Source organism: Aythya marila (genome assembly GCF_965140915.1).
Source record: "Aythya marila genome assembly, chromosome: 1".
In the NCBI taxonomy this organism is placed as follows: domain Eukaryota; kingdom Metazoa; phylum Chordata; class Aves; order Anseriformes; family Anatidae; genus Aythya; species Aythya marila.
In genome coordinates this window covers 185,544,397-185,569,225 of record NC_139042.1, presented here as the reverse complement: position 1 = coordinate 185,569,225, position 24,829 = coordinate 185,544,397, and the positions used below count along the sequence as shown (strand labels likewise).

Here is a 24,829-nt window from a genome sequence, read left to right as displayed (position 1 = left end):
ACGACAAGATGTGCTTCAGCTATAAAAACGTTTGTAATGCATAAATATCCTTTTAATGTTTTTGCCCTAAAGTGCATCACAGAGCACAAAAACACATACTTTCTAGAGTGGTAAATTTGTTTTGTAGATGCTGCATCTATTATGGGTTTTGAGCTTGAAATATCACTTTATTTATTTATTTATTTATTTATTTATTTATTTATTTATTTATTGTAGTATCCCTTGTGTGTAATTAAAAGTAATGATTTCTAATGAGTCCCTGACCTACTTCAACACACTGGACCCAAACTACTACTCAAATTTGAACAGTTAATATTATACACATTCTTTCTTTGTTGTGTCCTGTTCTATGAGGGAAGCGCAGAGGTCACAAACTAAAACCCTCTTGTTGTAAGTCATCTGGTTAGACTTTATGAAACATATATTCTGCTTGATGGGGATAAAATGGACTGTTATGGAGCTTTAATATTTCCTCATCCCATAACCCAATACTATACAATTATGTGTTTTAGTTAGAACAAATTTTCTATAGTAATTCAGTTTGTTTGGAATACCATATTTGCTGGTCAGTTTGACCACCAGAGGTAACCTCAGAAAAAATCTGCCTTCATAATGTTTCACATACCAGGCCAACATGTGATGGTTTCAGAAATAATTTTGTTGACCACAAACCATGCTGCACTGATTTGTACCTATATTCTTTCCTCAATAAAACCTCCTTGCAGTTCATTGAAGGTATATTCTGCTCAGGAATATGTCCTCAGAAGGTAACTGGTAGCAACAGAAGTAAAGTAAAGCCAGTGAAAGTGTAAAATGAAGTAAAAAGTAAAATAATTTACCCATTTCAACTCAGAAACACTTAGGTGTGATGGATCACTTATTACCCTATATCTGGGGACAAAACAGCAATAGTTAGTTGGATTTAATCACAAAGACCATATCTTTGCACAAAACTATAAAAACAGAAATTAAAATAAATAAATAAATAATTGAAACTGCCTTATCATTAGCTCCTCATCTTTGAGTGTGTGAATTGAAAGCACCCTTGAAAGGAACCACTGTGATATTTAATGCAAACAGAATGACTTGGAGTAAATTAAATGTTTTTTTTAAAAAAAATCTACGTTCTAAGTGAAATCTGCTAATGGCACCTTTCAATTTATACTTTTGTTCTTTCCCATTCCAAAGCTCTTAAATTCTACTAAATTCTATCTCCTTCTTCTTTCTTTTTTTTTTGGGGGGGGGGTCTAAATGTATTTTAAATTGTAGCCATCTAGGTGAAAAGCGTAAGCATTTTTTGTTGCTTTTGCTCTAGCAGATTAGAACATATATTTTGGGGTAAAACTATCATAGTTCCTGAACAAGATACCTTACTGGACATGTGATGGATATTGTGGTTAACAGATGTCTCTCAAATGGTATCAGTCCTTAACATAAAGAGAGAACATCAAGTATATGTTTCTAAATAAATATAGTTTATAAATACATAGTTTAACTATAAATTAATATACATATACATCTACTGGGAAAATAACTTGTGACAGATTGCTCCTCCTCATGGTAAAATCCATGGAAAAAGGCTGAATCAGAAAACTTCATATGTTGAAACTTTTTCTCAGCATCAGCTCTAGCAGGAGTGGTTTGTAGACAGTGAAGCTTGCAAGACATCACCCTCCTGTGAGCACTGAAAGGGGCATCTCATGTCACCGAAGGCATTAATAGGTGTCAAAGTATTTGCTAGTGTTGGTTTGTTCTCAGAATGAAGGAAACTGTCTCTAGTGATGGCATGGGTGACCTATTCATTTTTTTTTGTCATAGATGGAGAGATGAAAACATTACAGAAGGAAATTGATAATTAGCTGTGCTAATCATCATGTGGAGCAAAAATGAGTGGGGTAGTGAGATTCAGCGGAAGACATGTAGCTGTATACAGTATTGTTCTAAATTGTATATATAATGGTTGAATTAATCTCCTAGGCTTCCTTTATATCAGTGGAGGAAAATGGGCAGTTTAAGCGTGCATTTTATATCCTCCTACAGTTAGTAAGAAAACAGAACATTTTTAATCTTGTTGGTATAGTGCAAGATGTTATTAAGCCTCATCAAACTCTTTTGAATCTTGAATGTCTACCCTGAGTGAGTTTAGCATTACTGTACTGAAGGCTGACACGTTTTTCTGAAGTAAAAGCAGGCTAAGATGATTCTCTGCCTGATGGCAATTTACAAATGTGACTAATAGCTGAAAGGTAGTGACCTCAGCTCTCATCCAGCAACTGTTCAATATCTAAGCCCCGAGGATTCATTTCACTGCTGTGAATTTTTTGTACTCACAAAGAACTCTCTCTTGCTGTACAGAAGAGGGAATAAAAATCTTGAAAAGATGAGGCCATTAATGATTAATGATAGATATTTAAAATTCAGAAAAATCACCAAGATAGAAATATGTTTCCACAGTCAAATTTTATTTCAAGCACTTTTACTTCTTTGCAAGATTTATTAGTTGGTGGTAAAATGCCAGTTGATATTGAACAATCACTAATATAAAATTTATTGACTTCAATTTGTTAGCTACAATTATTTCTATTTTTAATGTGCTATTGCTAATAGTTCTCAAAAAAAAAAAAAAGAAAAAAAAAAGAAACAGATGACTGCTCAGTGATGAGAGAATGGAAAAGGGAAATAAAATGCTCATTGATATGTTAAAGTTAGTAGTGGTAGGACTGAGTGGGTAGTGAAACTGAAGATGAGAGTGATTTAAGCCCATTACGCTGCGTGACTGTATAGCATGGTTACTGCTGTGAGTGTAACTCATAATCAGTAATGTTCAAAATTACTGGTGATTCCTATCTCAGGTCTTTTTTTCATATCATCTTATCTCATTTCACTATCTGCTACTCTACTCTCAAATCATGCTTTCAGCTGAAAGGCTGTATAAAGGAAGATGGCATTTGAAGTGACCAGCTGATACTTTACATTGACAAATGTAGCATGCAAATGGGTTTGAGAGCTCAATAAAAAGATTCCTCTGAACTTCTGTACAAAACTTGGACAGAATATCATAGATGAGAAGGCATACTAAGAGCTGCCTTCTGTGATTTACTGCTTTCTTTACTGGAAAGGCAAACCTAGGTCACTTAGTTTTCTCTACTGTTCCTAGTACAACACCTTTATTTAGATCCCCGCATTGGACCCAGCAGATAGATCCGGAGTAATTCTCCCCTATAAGTAGTCCTGAAAATGGGAGTGGTAGATGTCTTTTATTTTCAGTATATGGGAGACTGGAAGTGGTTCACCATTTGGCTGAAATAAATGAAACATAATGTTAGCTGCTTTGGCTCTTCTGAAGTTGCCTGCACCTGCTCCACCAGGGAATAGAAGTCTGTTCTGTAGTAATGCTTGGTAGATATCTCATATAGATTTGTTCCCTCTTTGAAATGCTGCCACAATCACAGTTTTTGGAGAGTTAGTTCTGAATGTAACTGCTCCATCTTCTTTGATCTTCTGGGAAAAGGAGAACTTTAGAGACAGATTTAAAATCAGCTTGGAGATATGTACAGAAAAATCCAGGGAAAACCAGAGACTGTACTTGACTGATGTCAAGTTTTGGTTTGAATCTGTCTTGAAGGCTTAGCCTATCTACTTGTTTACAAGCAATTGTTTTATTGTTTAGTTATCTTCCCCTCCCTCCTCTACCCCCATTTAAAAACAAGCAAACAAAGAAACAATCAAAAAACCATACAGAATAATTTTCTGATGCCAGTGACTGTGGTTAATAGAGAATGAGATGAATCCATTACTGACTTAGATTAAAGGACTAAGGGAATGCTGGTAGTTTCAATTGTAGCTCAGTATGCTCCAGTATTAAGGTCCATACTAAAGGTCCATACTAAAACTGGATATTATTTCAAATCCACTGTCATTAGATTCACACTATAAACATCTGTCTTCAAATAGCATTAGGTTTTTCAAATAGATCAGCTCAAGCTTAAAAATAACAAAATAAAAAATAAGGCTCCTACGAATTTATCTGCATAATAATTTCAAAGAGTTCCAGACTGTCACCCACCAGAAGTAGAAAGTTTATCAGCATACTAGGTTAATGGGGGGCAGTGGCCAAACCACAGGATAGGAAAGAATATGACAAAAAATAGTATCAATGAACATTCAAACATAAGTGCTTTTAGCAATTGTCTGTGAATGTGACAGCTGTTGTGTGAGAACTGATGTGAATGTAGTTACATAATCCATTATTTTTTTCATTTTTTTCCCTCAAATAAAAGATGTGCTCTTGACAATACTATACAGCACTTAAATACAAATAAAGTGTTAAGTGTATTGTATTTAATTTTGAAAATTTAGACTGATATAGCACTTAAATACAAATAAAATGTTAAGTGTATTGTATTTAATTTTGAAAATTTAGACTGAGAAATCTAGAATGAGAAATATAGGAGCAAAAGACCCTTTACAGGTCTCTTTCAAAATGCATATTTACATCTCAAGGGGCCAATAGAATTTCAAGCATAAATACTTCGTGTATGTAGGGGGTTTTAAAAACACATATTACTGAATTGATAGAGCATAATTGTTCTCTTGCTTAGGCAGCATTATGCTCTGTCTCATAAAACGTACTTGGGGACATGTAAAATGGTTTATTAAACTTACAGTCCATAACTAGGGTTGTTACATTTTAATGTATATATTTTTTGTTCATGGATTATCGAACCACTAAATACCAACAATTTGTCTTTGTGCTGAACAACGTCTGTGAACATTGTTCTGAGTCTTTTCAAATAACTGTGTTACACTTGAACATGTCACAAGTCCTCGACTTTTAAAACTATTTTTCAGTGCTCTCCTATATGTGAATGTGGTGCATTTAAAAGCAGGCAAGGAAGGAAGTGTCTGTTTACTTTTGCATAAAATGCTTTTGTGGAGAGAAATCCATGAGGTATTTCTTAGTGGGGGATCTGCAGATCTGGGGAAAAAAATACTTGAATATAAAGTGCTGTCTATAATCATGAAGGATGTATGTAAAAATATGGAGTCATACAAAATAAGGAGACTAGCTAAATATTCCATTGCATGATTTTTTTTTTTTTTTTTTTTTCTTGAAATTTAGCCATAACTTGCTGTTTAGACAATGTTTCTCCCTGTTTTTACATGGCACATGTTTCTTGCATGTTGGTAATAAGTTAGCAGCAGTAAATCTGTGGCTGCTTAAGGTGGGCCCACTTTCAGGGCCCATTTCAGGGGTATTTGGTTTGGACCGTATTTACCTTCCCTTCTGTTCCACTGTTTTTAGAAATAACTCTAGGGAAGAAGCTGAATGACAGGGAGCTGAAAAGTAGTAAAGTAATTTCTCTTCTTTGCCTTTTCTATGTCCTCAAATCAGTCTCTGATCATCTCATCATCTCTATTGATCTGAAATATCTCATTGCTAAGTTGTACCAACAGCTTTCATACACACGTCTAGGATTTGTTATTAATCTAATGCCAAGGAACAGGAACTGAGAAAGTTAATGGATATATAATGCTGTGATCTTGACTTCAAGATTTTCAGTGACAAAATATCTGTCTAAAAGAGCTTTTACTGGTGTTGATTTTATGAATGTTATCGCTGAAATTACTTTCAGCAATGTAACAACCTCAGCATTTTTGTGAAATGGCACACTGAGGTGCAAAATGCCACACTATCATTGTCTTTTTTTTTTTTTTTTCCTTTTTCCATCTGGAAAAAGACAACTGTTTTAAAAAGTAGTAAAGTAAATTTTGAAAAGGAAAGATATAGGCTCTAAATGCACATAATTGTATTGTTACAGGTCAGAATCTCTCCTCTGTAAAGAGATAAAGATGTTTCAAATCTTTTCTGAAAGAAAGGGAATTTATACAAGACAAGAAATGTAAGAAGATTTTATCTTTTATTTTTACTTGGTGTGTCTTTGCTGTGTTAGGAATACTCATTTCATGAAATATAACCTTTAACTTATTTTTTTTTCTGTGATCCTCCCTCTCCTTTATCCTGTTCTCTCTGGTTTTTATTATTCCAGCATTTCAAATTATTTATTCTGAGGCTTGTCCATGAGTAGAAAATTTCCTAAAGAAGAGTATAGCCAAGATACAAGATACATAAGAGTTTATTTCTTTGTGTTTCTGACTGAGAAATTATTTTGCCATCCCTTAGGCTATAAACTGTTTTATTAGGCTGTAAGAGCCCATGTTGTCTTTAAAGGCAGGGTTAGTGACCAGACTCTGAATAGCATACATATGCCTTAAATCCATTTTTTTATTATTATTATTATTTTTTTTTAATTTGTTTTAATGTGGAAACAGTTTATAGGATGTAAAGGTTCCACTGAAACCTTCTGCTTCAGCATTTAATGTGACATTGGGCATTTACCAGATCACCTGTTATTTGGAAATGCTAAATTTGGTTCTCAAAAGAATCACTTTAAGAACTCTTGAAATTGATTCCTTGAAGAATATTTTATATTTTGTAGAATGTGAATTAAGCACCTGCTATTAACAGATTATAAATTCAACAAGATATTTGAGGTATCTTTCATTTCAGGACAGTATTTCATCACTTTTATCACTGTAAATAAGAAAAACTTTCCCATTTTAAATTAATGTAAATGTTAATTATACTTTCTTGCACCAAAATACTCTTCAGCATACTTTAATATTGCCTATGCACAACTTCTCCTGGATCTTGCCAAACCACTTATTTAAGATAAGAATTAAGATAAGAAAGTCACCCCAGATTATTTTAAATGAAAATACTAACTTATTTTTAGAGTCTATTTCAGCTAGTTAGTGGCTATTATTTGTTTCCACCAAGAAGGCTGAGGTGGAGGGCTACAAATCTTTCTTGCAACCTTTTGGCTTCTCTGTATGTAGAGAAGCCAAAGAACTCTTTTTTAATTATTTTATTTTTATTTTTTTCCATGAGATAACTTTTGGTATTAACTGTATAGTATCCATATTGTTGAATCATGCACAATATTTAAACTGGGAAATGAAAAATCAGTGGGAGAGAAAGACTGAAAAGTAGAAGGGAAATGAAAAAACACATACAGGTATATATGTATAGAAAACAAAGAAATGGAAATAATACACATATTACTCATCAAATTTAATTGTAGCATTTTTAAGAATCACAGTCTTCAAAGCTGAGACCTTCTTACCATCTGTAATAATAGTAAGTATTCCTCCTTTATAGAAATCTATTCCTATCACAGCCAGGATCACAAAAGCAGTTGTTACACTTATATGTCAACAATTGTGACATCTGGAGAAAACTAGAATGCATTATTTCTTGGTGAGAGTGTTATATGATAAGACTTGACTGACATTTTACAAAATTTTAGATGTGTTCTGATCAGTTTATTTAATTAAAACAAGATATTCAGTTCTGCACAGTGAATGTAGATAATCTATTTTAAGCCTTTCAAACACACAAGTATAGAGCAAAGTGATATTAGTCTGGTTTGAATTACTTGTCATTTTATTTTCAGATACCTCAAATCAGCTATGCATCTACAGCTCCAGAACTGAGCGATAACACCAGGTATGACTTCTTCTCTCGAGTGGTCCCACCTGACTCCTACCAAGCGCAGGCCATGGTTGACATTGTTACGGCTCTTGGGTGGAACTACGTTTCAACACTGGCTTCTGAAGGAAACTATGGAGAGAGCGGTGTAGAGGCATTCACACAGATTTCCAGGGAAATCGGTAAGTGTGTGTTTGTCAGGTTTTGTATTAATAGCTGGCAAGTATCAAATTGTTGCTGAGCATTGCCAAGGTCTATGCAAAATGATCAGAATGCCTGGAGGCAGGTGACGTGGACTCAAGTGGAGGGGTTTGATTTTGGTGATTTTGCTGCTTGTGGGTCTGCCAATTTGACAGTTCTGGCACTAATTTAAGAAAAGTTCAAGTGCCTCATGCCCCTTTTGGAAAAGGGAACCTCCTTGACAGACTTGGTAAATATGTTAAGTCTCAGTGTGGTCACGTAAGGTTGAGATTTATAAAAAGAAGCTGTTACTGGGGCAAAAAACAACCACCAAATATCCAGATCTGAGGAAATGTGATTGTTAGATTAGGAGAATCATAATCCAATTATACCTTATTTTCCTTGTTCCAGAATGTATAAATCCAGAGTTTTTACTTTTGATGAATTTGAACAACAAATCTATGAAGTACAAACACATATTCTCATTGTTTTTCCTTCAGGATGAAATGTGCTATATAAATATAGGCATTATTCTGAGAATTATTTTTAAGTTCCTTTTTTTTTTTTTTTTTTTTTTTTTTCACACTACAATAGTTATTTCTGGCCTGAAAAATCAGTTATTTCTCATGAGCAGTAGGTTTTGGACACCAAGGAATAAAGATGATGAGTAGCAGATGGTTTGAAAGAGCAAGAAACTGGCCTTTCACTGACTAAAACATTTAATTACAAAATAATATCCTTTCTGAAAAATAAATAAATAAATAAATAAATAAAAATACAAGCAGCCTTCCTGTCCTTCCTGAGAAAGCCTGCATTAATTTACTGTTTTTGATTTCTGGGGCATGTACATACGAACTCTCTTTCTTTCAAGTCAATATGGGTGAGAAAATATCTTCCATTTCAGTCATAGGGATAACATCTCAATTGTATGGAAAGGTGCATGTGCATCTCAGGTACTTACGCTTGAACCATAAAATTTACTGATTACTCACAGCAACTTGGCAGTAAGACAAAAATGTAGCAATTTGTGCCACTTAGGGAACTTGTGTGTATGACATGCTGAATAAGTTAACAAATAAGTATCTTCTAAGCAGTGCTGTCATGGGTGAGCCTAGGCAAACTACACTGCAATGGTTTGATTTGGAGTTTGTAAAGGAATGGATAATTCTTCCAAAATTTGTATCTAATATACAAGGTTTATCTGTTATTTCAACTACTGCAGTGATTAGATTGATTGATTGAATTGAAATTCAAGAATTGAATTTTCAAGAATTGAAATTCAAGAGTTCATTGGCTGAAAATGACTTTTTCTTGAAAACATCTGCAGCCTATCTAATTCTGCTGATTTCTGAAAATAGACAAAATAAAGTGCTCAGGACTATTCTGCTGTTTCTTGTTTCCACAGGTCTGAGAGTGTTTCAGATTTATTCAATGACAACTGTGACTTCACTATAATCACAATGACTTGAGACCTATTTAGAAAACTGAACTCAGAGAGTAATTATCAATGGTTTCTGTTAAAAAGGAAAAATGTGCTCTGCTTTTTTTGGCAGGGGTTTGTGCTGGATCAGGTACCAGCCAATGTTTTCATGTTAAGTCCAGATGGACTTGGAATGAAGGATATGCTCGTGAAATCTGGAGGTGACTTCAAACTCAGAAGGACTGGCTAGAGAATGCTATCTCAAAAAATGATCTCAGTGTGATAGGAAATTATAACCTGCTTATATTTCTTGTGTCATACTGTAAACCAGAGTACCATCTTTAAAGTAATTTGAGTAATTCTCTAATTTGCCTGACAGTTGTGAAACCTTAATTTGACCTGTTACGGATTTTGGCCCTCCCTTCACAAAGGGTGAGAATGTCTACAAGTGAGAAGGAAGTCACAAATCTTGAAAATGTGGTCTGTGCAAGACCACAACTGAGCAAGGTAGTTCGTAAGCCTGAAGAAGTGTTGATTAAGAAGGGAAGATGATGAAAGTAATGTTTTCAAACAGACAAATGGCTTTTACAGAAAGGTAGAGGACCACACATTCATCCAAAGTCAGTGTATCTGACCAGAAATAATAGAATTACTCTACAGTATGGTTCAGTGTAGATTTGAAGAAAACATCAATGTTTCAATGTTTAAGATATTGAAGCATTAGACCAGATGGCCTGGGGATGTTTTGGAGCCACCACTGCTGAGAATCTGAGAGAATGCATTAGATGAACATCTGCCCCAAGATTATGTAAGTGTACTTAGCTCTTCCTTGGGGCTGGGAGGTGGATTGGATAATATTTTAATGCCCCTTCCAGTCTAATTCTATTATTCACTGTCCTCATACTTTTCACCTGAATCATAGGGTTGGAAACTCTTTTCAAACAGCCTCTAATGATGAGGCCTGAGATAATAAAGTCTTGGTAGGTTTATAAAAATTGTCACATAGTATGAGACTGTACACAAAACAGGAAAACATGTTAATAAAAAGTGTGTGAGGAGTACCTAATGAGGACATTGCTCCCCTTGTGCTGCTGGCATAAAAATGCATAGGACAGCTCCTTTCTAAATCCATTACATACTTTTTAAGATAAGTGACCAACAACTGGAAGCAAAATGAATGTGAAGATAAGCATAATAGAAAGCAATAAATTTGAGGAAGGGAAGTGAAATAAATTGATAGATTCATTTCTGAAAAAAAAAAAAAATAGTACCTTAGAGCGCAGTTTTGAAACTATGGTTATGATAGCATGCGTTTCTTTCTTTTATGGCTAAGGTTTTTAAATATTTTTAAAACAGAAGATAATTTCATGTGCTTTAATTGTAAGTACTTATTTGTCATGATCTCTCTTTACCTCTAACATCCAGTTTGGTTGGTCCTTTGTTCAACTCCTATTTCTTGATCAGTAACAGAAGCAAAATGGAACAGGCTCACAAATGATATGTGGAATACTGAAAAGGTCAAAGTGGTGCCACTGTGACATGTCACAGGATATATTACATATCAAAATTTACTCTCATTTTAATGACAAAGATTCTGTTTGGGACAAAGGATAGCTGGAAATTAAATACATTACATGACAAAGATTGTAAAAATAATAGGGAATGATACTTATTCCAACTTGCTGTTCCATGTATTATTATTTGAATACAGTGATTAAATTTATAATATTTTTTACTCCCACAAGAAAATTAATCAATGATATTACTATAATCATTTTGGCATAATGATCAAATCATTTTGGTACATTGGCCAAAGGAGTGAATTAATACCAAATGCATAAGAGTTTAAGCATTAAACTGAGAAAAACTAACTCTCTGGGAGAAGCTAAACAGAGGAGAAGAAGGAATCACATTTTACCAAGTCCTCAATAAACTGTCATGATGAATACTGTTCCTGTATTTACATTGCTGTAAATGATGTTTGGCAAAATAGATAGTGTTAAATCTCTAATCAGACTTTCTTTTAATGGTTCCCCCTGCCATTCCATTCATACCAAATGAATTCATGCCATAAATTCATACCAAATGAATTTACCATCAGTGATAAAATCATGGCACCCTTTTCACTTTTTTAGAGATAACAAAAATATTTGGTTGAGAAAAATGTGTTTGGGATCAGAATACTTGCTCAGTTAGTTCAATGTTTGTACTGATAAATTGGTGAAATCCATGAATCACATATGAAATGCTACATGAGAGATTTTACCCCTATTAATGGTCAATGAAACATTGACACAGATGTTAATAGATATTTGCTGTGAAACACTTATGAAAAAGGGAGGTAAAAATGATGTCAGTGAACTGTAGCTGATCATTAAGAAAAAGCTAGAAAAATTAGCATTGCTTACCCCTTTTGTCTTGTATGTCCATATTGCACATCTTGCCAGAGGTATATATTAAAAAAAAAAAAAAAAAAAAAAAAAAAAAAAATTTGTACCAGATCTTTGGCTGAGGCAAAATGACATGGTTTTGTTGGAGCTTTACCCTAGATGAAAACCATATACTTAATGCCAAAATGTACTCTTGATTGCTTACATTTAGGATTTTGTAGATTTACCTATTCTCTTTACCCTGATATATTGAAGTTAATAACATTTTTCTGATAGGGGCAACAGCTTGTGGCTCGTCATAATATTTTACCGTTACAGTCACACTGATAACTATACATGTATACTTAATGAATACGTATACTGAATTAATTCTACACTAACTTTATTTAAATTTCATCAGATTTCAGCATAGCTAACTGTATGTTATTTACATGGAGTCTGTGAAACTTTGACATAGTTCTTGGGTCACCTCATCTCTTTTCACTTTTTTGAGCATCTACAGTAGTGTGCTGTATCTCTGCTTTTCTCCATTTTTTTGATTACTTCAAATCTTTAATATCTTTTGTACTTATAAGGCATTCACTGGATAAATGGAAAGTTTAGTGGGAAGTGGGGAGGGAGGGATACACCTCTAGAGTGCATAACCTTTCCTCTCCACTGAGATGATTCATAGATAATTTAGAAATAAATAAGACTGATTGCTATTTAGATTAATTCACATATCCAACAGTAATCTTTTTTATATCTTTGATATTAAGCTAAAGCTTTTTATATCTTTTTAGATAAGCTGATGAATAGACTTCTTTCCCTCTACCTTCCTCCCCCCCCCAAGATGTTATTTAATAGAAGATTAAGAAGTCTTGCAGCATGAAGACTAAAGAAATACAATATATAACATTTAACTTTTTTAAAATTTTCTTTTTCTTTCTTTCTTTCTCTTTCTTTCTTTCTTTCTTTCTTTCTTTCTTTCTTTCTTTCTTTCCTTCCTTCCTTCCTTCCTTCCTTCCTTCCTTCCTTCCTTCCTTCCTTCCTTCCTTCCTTCCTTCCTTCCTTCCTTCCTTCCTTCCTTCCTTCCTTCCTTCCTTCCTTCCTTCCTTCCTTCCTTCCTTCCTTCCTTCTTTCCTTCTTTCTTTCTTTCTTTCTTTCTTTCTTTCTTTCTTTCTTTCTTTCTTTCTTTCTTTCTTTCTTTCTTTCTTTCTTTCTTTCTTTCTTTCTTTCTTTCTTTCTTTCTTTCTTTCTTTCTTTCTTTCTTTTTTTCCTGCTTTAGAGACTGGATTCAAGCTTAACACATTAATTTTCACAACTAATAATATTCTAACATACCCTCACAAAGGGGAAACAGTTTAATTCAATTTTAAGTTTTACTTTATATTTATGCAGCTGAACTATATTGATAACACTGTATTTCAAGCTGCAAGCTGTAATTAATAATAAAACTACATAATTGGCTACAGGAAGTTCAAAGTAATGTTTGAAAAATATGAAATCAGATGGTAGGTGTATTAATATTGCAAAAGCCTGAAAGTGATTCCAGCAGCTTTTAATATTTGTACCATTTAGTACCTGATAAAGAACAGTGTAATTCTAAGGGATTTGCAATGAAGGACCATTTTAATTTCTCTCAGATGCTAATCATTATGATATTCTGATATTATGATATTCTGCAGCTTTAATTACATATATATATATATATATATATTTTTTTTTTTTTTTCCTCTGTAATTTTAAGGCAGCATCTCAGAACAGTAAGTACACAGTGTCACTTTCCTGGTATACCCTGACCCTTCTGTGACTGTTGGAAGAGGGGCTTCTTTATCTTTAATAGCTCTTGAGGACTTTCGTCTTCAGTGAATTAGTTGAAGCACTTTTTAAAGCTGTTGTAGAAAGCTCACTAGCTACAGTGGAGATGACAAAAATAAAATAAAATAAAATAATAATAATAATAAAAAACAAACAAACAAAAAACAAACAAACAAACAAAAAAAAAAAAACAGAAAGCTTCCGTAGATCTACGTTTTGTGCCTGCTCTAAAGAGTATGTACTGTCCAGTGGACTGTGCTGACAACAGTTGCATAGCCAAACCTTACCACCTTAACCGGTGTGGCACTGATTCTCCCGTGATCTTGAAAGAGTTTATTCCATTCAGATTTCTTAATATTGTGGCAATTTAAAGCAATGACATCCCTCAAATGGATATTTTTAAGCAACTATGGCAGGAAAAAAAAAAAAAAGCCTCTAAGTAATTTACAGACAGTATAATTTGTTCACAGATTAACTAAGCATTGTGGTCATGGATTCAAAACCACCATTATACTTCAATACTTCTGGAATGAATGGAGTAGTTATGAAAGCTAGCAGAGACAGTCCCAAGGGGATTTTAATTTGGAGCTGGGGATAGATGCTATCCCTGTGCTAAAAGCTTGTATGCTAAAAACTTCCCTTTGTTCCTCTACTGGAAAAATTACTTATATTCTACAGGAGGCGATTTGATTCTGGAAAGCAGTCGTGTGCAAGAAGTAGGGAATTCTTTATGTGAAAGAAGTCAGTAAATACCTCCCTGAACTCACTAGGTTTAGCAACGGATTCAGTGCACAGAAAGATCGTCTCTGAGGTTGCTGACAAAGTTTCAAGTAGGAAGACCTCATGCTTCCCACCTGGTTTTGCTCACTGATATTTATTGTCTCAAGCCAGCTGGGGTGTGAACTGCAGTCAAGACTGAGTTCATTACTTCTTTTTATATGGTACAGTTGCCAAATAACTGTGATATTCAATCTCTTCTGAGTCTGAAGCTGATTTCATTTTGCTTAGAGCAGTCAGCCCTTGGAGAGTGGAGACAAATAAGCTCCTCAGAGCAAGGACAGTACATTTTCACAGTGATGCCTATTATGGAATTTACTGAGAATTTAGAAAACTCTGTAAATTATATGTTAAGAGCTCATTATAATATGGAAGAACTCTGAACCATTCTGTGTATACTCTCATGTTTCACTTTACTTCTATAAGTACTATAGAAGGCATTGGACTATCTGACCTCTTTTTATTTTTACTTCACTTAAACACCATACTTCATTTAAATATCCAATATTTGCATTGGTTGTAAGCACAACTGCAAAGAATATTAAAAATACCCAGGAAACAACTTGTGTCTCAGCAGTGTTTTCAGTGCAATGGCTTATTTGTAGAACCTTTTACTTAGTCTTGTTATCCAGCTCAAGATTTTTAAATGTAACAATACAAATAAAATTATACGTGTATTGATGTTAATTTTAAGAAAGCAATCTAACTAGATTAAAAGCATACTTTTGTTGAAATACAGTGTATGGTGCTCAAAGTGCATGTGCATTTTTATTTATTATTTTTTACTTTTTTCCAAATACATTCTTATTTTCAGCAGTCTTTAGGAATTACAAATTTCAGTGACTAAAACAAGTCAGTAGTTTAAAAAAGGAAACAATTTCAAACAAGATGTAAGGTATAGTTTTTAATTTTAGATGTGAATAAGCATTAAAAGTACTAGGGCATACTGATTTATTTTTTGGGGGGTTAAATCAATAAGAAAAATCTCTCTAAAAAGTTCAATACAAGATGTTGAGCCAAATCTAGAAATCACTGGTCAAAGTATAAACTATGTTATGCCTGAGATCAGATCTTTATTATTATTATAAGGGCACTTTCTGGAAGTATGAGCTGTTATTAAACATTCTGAAGTAAAAGGTAGGATAAATATATAGTTGTTAATGTACCACTAGATCTTTGCAGTGACTGAAATGAAATTTCTCACATGCAGTTTTGGTTATTAGTGTGTGTTACTATTGAGCCTGTAGCTTCACTTAGATGCTGCAACTCTCTTTTGCTAAAAAGTGTTCCAGAACAAATAATTCACACATAATAACAAAGCTCCTGTGAAAGCAAACTTAAGAAATGTGTGAATCAAAATGTAGCCATTCTTTTTTTTTTTTTTATGACCAGATTTCACACATGCCCATTAACAGGAACTAGTTTTTAACAGAATTAATCCCAGTAGATATTACTGTTGCAAATGAAAGTACTTGTAAAGGGGACACTAGAAGGTAGAGCATGAAGGACATGCAATGTGATTTGCAGTCCGAATAAACATGTTTGTTTTTGCATTACAATTTTTCTGTGGTGCAAGACAGAGGGCAGGTGTGGGAAATACTTTGATAGTTTATTTTCCATGGTGATTGTTCTTAACCTGTAAAGGACATTCTGTCAATAGCAAATCGCAGATGCTTCACAGATTCTGTGTTGAGAGTGATATTTTTTTCTTCTTTATCAGGAACTAAGAGATCCTTTGTTCTGTATTTTCTTATAAACTTCTGTTATTGTCTCTTCAGCAGAGAGCTTGCTTTCACACAGGATTCAGTATGACACCATCTGTATTATAGTGGTGTGAATAATTTGTGTTGAGTCCAGCTTGAATCAGAGAACAAATCTACAGGCCATGGCAGATCCTTGGTCAAAGGCTCTGCAAGTGAACTTTGCCAAGATAACATTTAATAGCTTTCCTTTCCTAGTATTCAAAAAATTTGGTGAGGAACATCTATTCAGCCCTTGTGAGGCCCCACTTGGAGTGCTGCATCCAAGCACAGGAGCCCCCAGCAAAACAAGGTTGTGGATCTGTTGGAGCAGGTCCAGAGGACAGCTACAAAGATGATCAGAGGGCTGGAGCACCTCTCCTATGAAAAAAGGCTGGGGATGTTGAGCCTGGAGAAGAGAAGGCTCCAGGAAGGCCTTACCGCAGCTTTTCAATACTTAAAGGGGGCTTATAAAAAAGAGAGCAGTAAGTGGGCTGTTGGGCTGTATTTACATATTCTCTTTTGTCAGCACATTAAAAGGTTCCCAGAATTTGAACTGTAGTCTTCATTGTGCTGCACTGGTTTTTAGTCAATAGTGTCATTCATGTTAAGAAGTTGCATCTGGTAAAGAGAATTTCCTGTCACCTGAGTTTGCTCAGAAAATTGTATTTTCTGTCTTTGCCTTTCTGTATATTGGTCTGAACACCTTTCTGCCTTTAAAAGTTTTCTAGTAGTTTAAAACATTAGTGTTTTTGCAGTTTTGCTTTCTACCTCAAGAAATGTCTCTCTTAACTACAACATGTGAGAAATGTCTCATGATTGAATGCTAGCAAGATTTTCATGATCAGTGCTTTCATGTTCTGTTTTGGGCTCTTCAGTACAGGAAGGATGTTGAGGCCTTGGAATGTGTCCAAAGAAGGGCTGTGAAGCTGGTGAAGGGCCTGGAACACAAGTCCTGTGAGGAGCAGCTGAGGGAACTGGGGTTGTTTAGTCTGGAGAAGAGGAGGCTCAGGGAAGACTTTATTGCTCTCACCTGAAAGGAAGGTGTGGGGAGCTGGGGGTTGGCCTCTTCTTTCAGATAATTAGTGACAGGTCTAAAGAGAATGGCCTCAAGTTGCACGAGGGGAGGTTCAGGTTGGAAATGAGCAAATATTGATTCTCAGAAAGAGCAGTCAATCATTGGGACGGGTTGCCCAGGGATGTGGTAGTGTCACTGTCCCTGGGGGTGTTCAAGGAAAGGTTGGACGTGGTGCTTAGAGACATGGTTTAGTGGGTGACATTGGTAGTAGGGTGATGGTTGGACCAGATGATCTTGGAGGTCTTTTCCAACCTTAATGGTTCAATAATTCTATGAGTTATGCCTGTGGTTTAATCAATGAAGCACTGGAATGGTTGGACTAAGTCTTGCTCTGCAGGTCAATATCTTGTCTCTAGTGGTGTCCTCAGTTATATGGAAGAGATAGATACCAAAATCTTACTTAGCATGCACAATTACCTATCCAAACAGTGTAACCCTGTGCATTTAGTGGTTGATACTTAGATTTCCCAAAGAATGAAAATTTATATCCATTATAATTTCTTTGTGTTATCATTTTAACCTTACTTCTTGAATCTCCTCTTGTTTTGATAGTAGGAGTGGTACACAGGAGAATCCAGTTAACCTCCTCAGTAATGTGCCTTCCTACTTATCTTAACTTGGAGTTAGAAGATACGAAATAATTGCAGCTTAATAGTTTTTCTTGACAGTTTCTGGATTCCTTACTTCATTTATATCTCTGTTAAACTGTGTAGCTGTGACTGAACACTCCAAATGAAGCCTTGCTGTTGATTTATGTAGTGTCATTGTAATCTCATTTTTATTCTCAACCCAATTCTTTATATATCTTGACAAACTGTAAGCTTTTTCTGTTGGCTGCTGGATATCAAGAAAATTATTTCCAAAAGCTGTCTGTTCTGACACTCAAGGTTTATTAACAAATGGCTACAGCTGATTTAAAACTCAATGGTGTGTGTGAACAATTCCAGGTATTCCTGCCAGTGTATACTCCCTTGCATTTGTCAATAGTCAGTATTTTTTGATGATATATTTATTTATTGAGCTTTGAGACTACTTTGTCTCCTCTCTCTGCTCTTGATTATTTCAAATAATTTAATAATGAACTTTAATATTCCATATGCAAGACTGATATACATGTTTTGGTAGTAAATACTGTTACATTCTATGTAAGTACTAACAATTACAGAATGCAGAGAGATTTTAACTTATCCTACACATTTATCTATTGTGCTTATATGGCCCTCATAAATACATTTATTCTTTGAGGTAGTCTAAATTCATACATTTTCCTATCATTAGGAACATATTATCTGTTCTTGAACCAATAACTGCTATACCCTTTAGCTTTGCTCATCTGCATGATATAGAAGAGTTAAGTGAGTTGGATGTTATAATGATGGTAATGTTCAAAGATTGTAAGATAAGAATATCTGATAGGAAATGTCAAAGAAACCTTCTATTTCATTTACTTTCTTTCTTGTGTTGAAGAGTGAAGGGCCATATTGTTCTCTGAATCCTAGTAAGCACATGTTTGCTGATAAACTAGAAGTGGTGTAGTTTAGCAGTACCTCTCTCTTGGATGTTTGCATGAGTCTGCATAGGTTCAGAATAGGCTAAGTCATTTAGTCAGTTACAAATCATTCCTTCAATTTTGTTAGTAAATGAACTGCCCACAAAGCTCCAAAGAATTCTGCTCAAAGAATAGAATATTTCAAAGAATTACTGTTATTCATTCCAGGAAAAAAACAGACGTGTACGCTTCACTAATAGTTGGAAAGACTCCTACATCACTGATATTTTTTTTCCTTTAGAAATGCATGATTTTTATGCAAATTACAAGCTGTGATGCCACCACTAAAAATTGAGATGGTAGCAATATGCATATTGTAAAACTTTACTGATTAGCAAAAAGATATTTTTTTTTTCCTTGTACTTGAAAATAAGTACAAGTTTAGTGTCTTTAGTCTAAATCTTGCTCTCTCAAGGACTTTCTATGGTGGAAATAGTATCGCTTGTTCCTCTACCTTTTAACATTTCTTCAATATAGGATGATTGGTGGTTTTTTATTACTTTTTAGAAGAGATTGAAGTGAAACTAATTGTTTGAAATGTTGATATTCTAACAAAAATGGTGGTCTCTTTCTTTACCACTGTTAATTAAAGCATGATATTTTGACTAGATAATTAATCAAGAGAATGAATTACAAAACAATACCCTGGAGTAGCAGAGGTGTCATTCAGATAAATCCCTATGTGCTGCTGTTGCCTTATGCTTCCAGAAAACTTCTTGCCATGTACATACCGAGTATACTGTTCAGACCTGCATCATACCCTTCAGACGCCATTCAGATGCCAATCCACCTCCTTGGATTGCTTACCAAAATGCTGTGATTGGCCATAGGAGGAAGAACAAAAGTTCAAAAACCTTGGAAACCAAAGAAAATTCAGTTGTTCGTTTCCAAATTGAGAACTGAGGCCACTCAGTCTGAGGAATTTGCAAATGGTTAAAGAGGGGGTGAGCATATAAAACAAACAAACAAAAACCAACCAAACAAAAAACTATTCCAAGACCTCAATAATTCCTGCAAACATTTGTTCCAATAATTTGCAGAATGTCATTAATCCTGTGAATGGAAATGTTTTCTAAATTAAGAACAACCACACCTATTTTCAGGAGTATCAAGGCAAGATCTACTTTATTTCAAGAATAAGAACAGAATGTCCTAATTAATTTTTATGTGAAGTTATTTATTTTTGTAGGCATTCCAACATTATTCTTGGCTTCTTTTCCTTTATTTTGAGGAGCTCTTTGTATTTCTCTTTTTGCACAGCCTACTCTCTTTAAAACAACATGCATGTTCCAGAACATCAAAGTCTGTAACCTTTGAGAGAATTGCATCTTATTAGGCTTCACCAGTGATACCTGGGATACAAAGAAACCCATAGTGGCACTTTTCCTAGAAAGCCCCCAGATGAAACAGGATGATATCGTACAGTCCCAGGAAGTAAAAACCCTTCATCTTATTAAATTTTAAGCTGAAGATTGACATGAATACTATGAATGTCTTGACACATAGAATGAGAGTCCATATAATTCAGCAGAGCTTGTCCACATCTTCAGGGCCATCCCTCTTGCATAAAGTGACTTTTTAGAATTTCCCAAAGATGACTGGTATAAAGCACAAAACCATCAAACAGAGACCCTATTCACTAATATGTTTGGATACTAACCAAAAGAGGGCAGTGCTTTTATATATGCTTTAATGGGTATATTGTAATGTATTATGCTATAATATTGGATTTGCTGTGAAATGAATTACAACATTTGCTAAGTCCAGTAAATTGAGTGATGTGATTATAAGTATTTTACCCAACATGTTAATGTACTTAATGAAGTGCAGATAATCGCACTGCTCAATTTATAAGAATTGTCAAACCTCATAATTGCTTCCATTATATTGTAGTATTTTATGGATTACATCCTTTTAGAGCTTATTCAGGAAGTAGAAATATTATTTAATTTCAGTTAAATTATTTTAACTGGTTAATGTTTAATTATTTTTTTTTTCCAGAATCATTTGTTTTGGAAAGTATAATGTCCCTTTCACAGAACTGAGAAGATGAAGCCAACCTGGTGCATGCTGTTCTTGTTTTCTCTAACATTTATATAGGACAGCATATGTAGCATTTCTTTCCAGTTATCAAGACTCCCTCATCTGTGCTTAAAAAAATAAGTTAAACCGTCCCTAGCTTCAATTTGCATGTAAAACTGTTGTCAGAAATGGATGAAACTGTGAAACGCATAGGGGCTGGACCTGGATCAGGAACCAGGTTTTTATGGGGGTGTCAGGTGAGAATGCTGACATTTTTCTGCATATAAATTAAGGAAGGGCTTAACAGAAATAAGGTAAGGATTGTTTGAATAGTTGTTGAGGTGTTTTTTTTTTTTTTTTTTTTTTTTTTGACAAAAGTACACAAGATTGCAAGGGATCAAAACCCAAGTGACAAATTAAGCTGTTATTAAGTAGGACCTTGAAGAAGCTAGTAGAAAAAATCCATTGAATAAGATCTAATTCTTCAGCAGTGTTAGCAAGAGACAGGCAATTCTGTCAACACAAGATATTCTTTTTGTTGTTAAAACACGAAATATGTGGATTTATTTTTTCTTCCAGTTAAATGCAAAGAATTTGGTTAAAACAAACAAACAAACAAAAAACAACTTACAGAATGATATTGGTGACATAGAGGGAAGTATTTACAGGCCTAGTTATAGACCTCTTTTTGAAGTTAATGGGCTTTTCATGACTAAGTCCCTTCATTGTTTTGATATTTTAGTTAATCAGATAGACATGAGTTAACAGTGTTATCTATAGGGAGGCTGTTAAAGTCATGGGACTCTGATGATGATTTTCTTCTCTTGGTTGAGTCTGAGCACAGTGCGGGGGGTGGGGGTGGGGGGGAGGATTTCAAGGGAAGGCAAGAGTTCAGTTCAGATGTAGAATGACTTCCTAATTAGAGAGTAATGGTAATGGTCAGTTCTCCACAGTAATGACTGTAAAATTATAAGGTTCATTAACTAAGGTCAGTTTAACTGTAGTTGTCTTAGCTTTCTTTGTCTTTCTATGACAAATAATTACAAAGAAGACGGTTTTCTGAAAGAAGGACATTTGGCTGTGTTCAGGAAATGTGTTAGTTGATGGAAGAGCATCAGTTCCCATATGTGCACTTGCCAGAGGCATCACAAGCTTGTGACAAACCCCTCTGGGCTACCTGCACTTCAGGTGCCTCTCAGGAGGAGCAGTGGAAGGCATTCAAGGACTTCTGTGGTGGGTAGAGATCTGCCTTCTGATTACTTCTAAATATTTTTTTTTTTTTGCTCATCTCCTCTTTTAGTTGTTAAACAGCCATAGAAAATCTTGTGCAAGAGAGATTATGTACACTGTGTCCAAATATGTTTTCATTGTCCAGTAACAGAGTCTACACAACATAAAACAGAGAAAATGAGAAATGAAAGAAGGGAAAGAAAGACCATAAACAAAGAGGAAAAATGTTAAGTGGATTTCTTCTGTTACCTGTTATAAACCTTTAGTTTCTCCTATGCTTATCTTGGACTCAATGATCCTTGTGGGTCCCTTCCAACTTAGAATATTCTATGATAATAAAACACTTAACAAAGTGTAGCTATGCTTTCTTAAGGAATGATACTCTGGGTAGTTTAATGTTTTGCTGGATAGGGGTAAGTCCCTGAATTCTGCCCAATTTTATGTATTTATTCATAGGAAGGAAAACAAAACAAGTTTCAGGATTGACCTTGGTGAGCTAATGAAAGGGGCTGTGCAACGTGTTTGCTTGAGACAGCATGAGATCAACTCTGGAGGATCCTTTCACATGCTGTGTCTTAGACTTTGCTCAGGCTACAAGGATCAAACAGTTGGGCTCCAAGCTTGAGAGTCGAGCTTGGCTTCCATATCTCCCATCAAATCTTTTTTTTTGCTCATTTTCCCATTTCCACCTGAAAGAATTTCCAGTTTCTTTCAGGTGGTATCCTGATTGATAACTCTGTAATTTTCTTTCATCTTAAATGGATTTATTCAAGTGAAATTGCAAGTCTTTCATAAATGAGTGGTGATGCACAAAATCCCTCTGCTGCTCTAGCTTATGTCTTACTCTGTCTTAACTATCTTGGCACTGCAATAGTAACTAACAGCAGTGAAATACAGTCACAGATATGGTTTGTCTCTCCAGTTAGGAGACATGATTTTCAAATGCAACCAAGAATGCAAATCTGCTAACTTGTAGGGTGTATTTTTTTACACTAAGTCACTTTTTAAGTTACAAAAGGATAAAACATAGGATTTTCCTATTGAAACTGTTGTAGTTTTATGGACTATAGGGCAGATCAGTTTTCATCTCAGTGACTGCTGTTGTGGATTTTTGGTTAATTAACCAAAAATGCAGAACACAGACAGAAAATAGGATTATGTAATACCAAGCATTCACTTCTGCAAGTAGGCTCAAATCGTAGTTACTCACGCAAAAGAGCTTTGTCTCCACACTTCCTGTCAGGAGCTATTCCAATATTACAAGATCTTCACAACTCATCATTTTTGCAACCTATACCATACGCAGTTGAGAGTATGGAGAGTTTACATATGTTATATATGGAGTGGTAATTCGTGTCGAGAAAATAGTTGATATTAATAAAGAAGGGGGAGATGTGGGAGTGTGGCCATGGGGGTCGGAAAGCCCAGTGGTTGATGATAACATCAGACTATTAACGATGAGGCCATCAGGAATGTAAAAGAGTTTAGAGGAAACAAAGAAGGGTGATTCAGGAGACTCCATGTAGTCTCGGGTTGCTTGTTCTCCAGCCATTAAGGCATGGAATTTTCTGGGTGTTTGCTGTTGCTGTTTTATGCAAAGTTGTTTGACCAATGAAAAGTTGTTTTGAAAAGAACTGCTGTGGAGAGAAGGGTATAAGAGGGGAGCCAGCCCTTAAGATAAAAAAAGAAGGCAACACAATGTAATGAAGTTATGTCATCAATAAAGAAGCAGAAAGAAGGAATGAAACAAAAAGAATGAAACAGAAAGAAGGAACAGGCTAGCAGAACAGAGACCAGGACGGGAACAGGCACTTTGCCTCATGAAGATAGGCTCGGCCAGACTCAGCAAACCACTCATAGAAGCTCATACAGAAAGTCGCTGGAAATAGGTGCACCGGAGCTGGGAAGAAGCTCGAGCTGAGAGAAGCAGACCCCTCTGCTGCTACTGCCATCAAAGGCTTTTGCTGTTATGCTCCCTGGTGACCTGGACGTGCCTTTTGATCCAGGCCCTATTGGCCTCGAAAAGGAGACGGATATGTTTTTCTTTGATCTGAGAAGATCAGGATACATAAGGCCCGAAGACTGAGTTGCTTGACAACTTAATGTGAGACATATTGTTCAAAAGGAATGGAAAATGGAGACTTGTTTGTAATCAAGAAAAGTAATGGAAAATGGAGACTGTTAAGTCATGGAACTTAAAGGATTGTTTGTTACCTTTTCTGATTGTATAAGCATACTCGGGTTCAGTATGTAAAAGCAATGTTCTGTATATTTAGAATATTTGATGTTCATGTGTGCGTGTTGGTGGAGCATAGACACCCCTCACACCCAGTGCTGTTTACTTGCCTTTTATATCTTTTATAAATATTCCTTTTATAAATATTATTAAATTCAGATTGAGTTGAGACTTCATTTATAACACATACCACTTGCTTTTGCTTACCTAACATTATTAACTCTCCACTTCCAGCAGCACTAAATTTCCCACCATTCTAATTCATCCCTTTCAACATGTGTGAATAAATAGATTTTAGAACAAGAAGGAATACCAATAAGGCTAATGTCACTAACAGGCAGCATGATGTGATCCCAAAATGAGCCTCAGCCTTTCCCTGATTAATTTACTGAATTAACTTTTTATTCTTACTGAAAATGTTGTTCAGTGATCACCAAATGGAAAGGAAAGCAATCACTCCAACACAGAGGTAGCATGAGGGGATGGAGGGCAAGAACCTTGTGTATTACAGTAATTCTAAAACCACTGAGTCTTTATCTGAAGTCCTTTAGGGCTAAGATAACAGACAAAATAAAAGTGCAAAAATAGCAAATATTCATCTCTAATTTGCATTTAATGTAGGTTCATTATAAAAATGAATATCAGGTTTAACTTCTTGGCTTTTGATTCCTGGCAACTAACAGGAGAGAGGAATAGAGTTATCAAAGTAAAAGTACTTTTGAAACTGGAAACAAAGCTGGAATTCATTCATCTATGGCAGAATTATAAAAAGAAAGCAAGTAAAGGCGTCTTGTGAGCTTGCACTATTTTCATAGCTTAAACTGATTGTCAGAAGCTGCTGTAGCCTTAGTTACTT

At 35.0% G+C, this 24,829-nt stretch overlaps 1 protein-coding gene across 1 annotated transcript in view; it reads left to right on the top strand.

Annotated features, from left to right (window-relative positions):
• The window catches only part of GRM8 (glutamate metabotropic receptor 8), a gene marked incomplete at both ends in the record, with an annotated part of 339,489 nt that overhangs the window by 50,369 nt on the left and 264,291 nt on the right, over positions 1-24,829 (top strand). Inside the window, one exon of the mRNA XM_082784661.1 lies at positions 7,518-7,734. Coding sequence (XP_082640787.1) covers positions 7,518-7,734 — 217 coding nt within the window. The remainder of the gene's footprint in view (positions 1-7,517; positions 7,735-24,829) is intronic.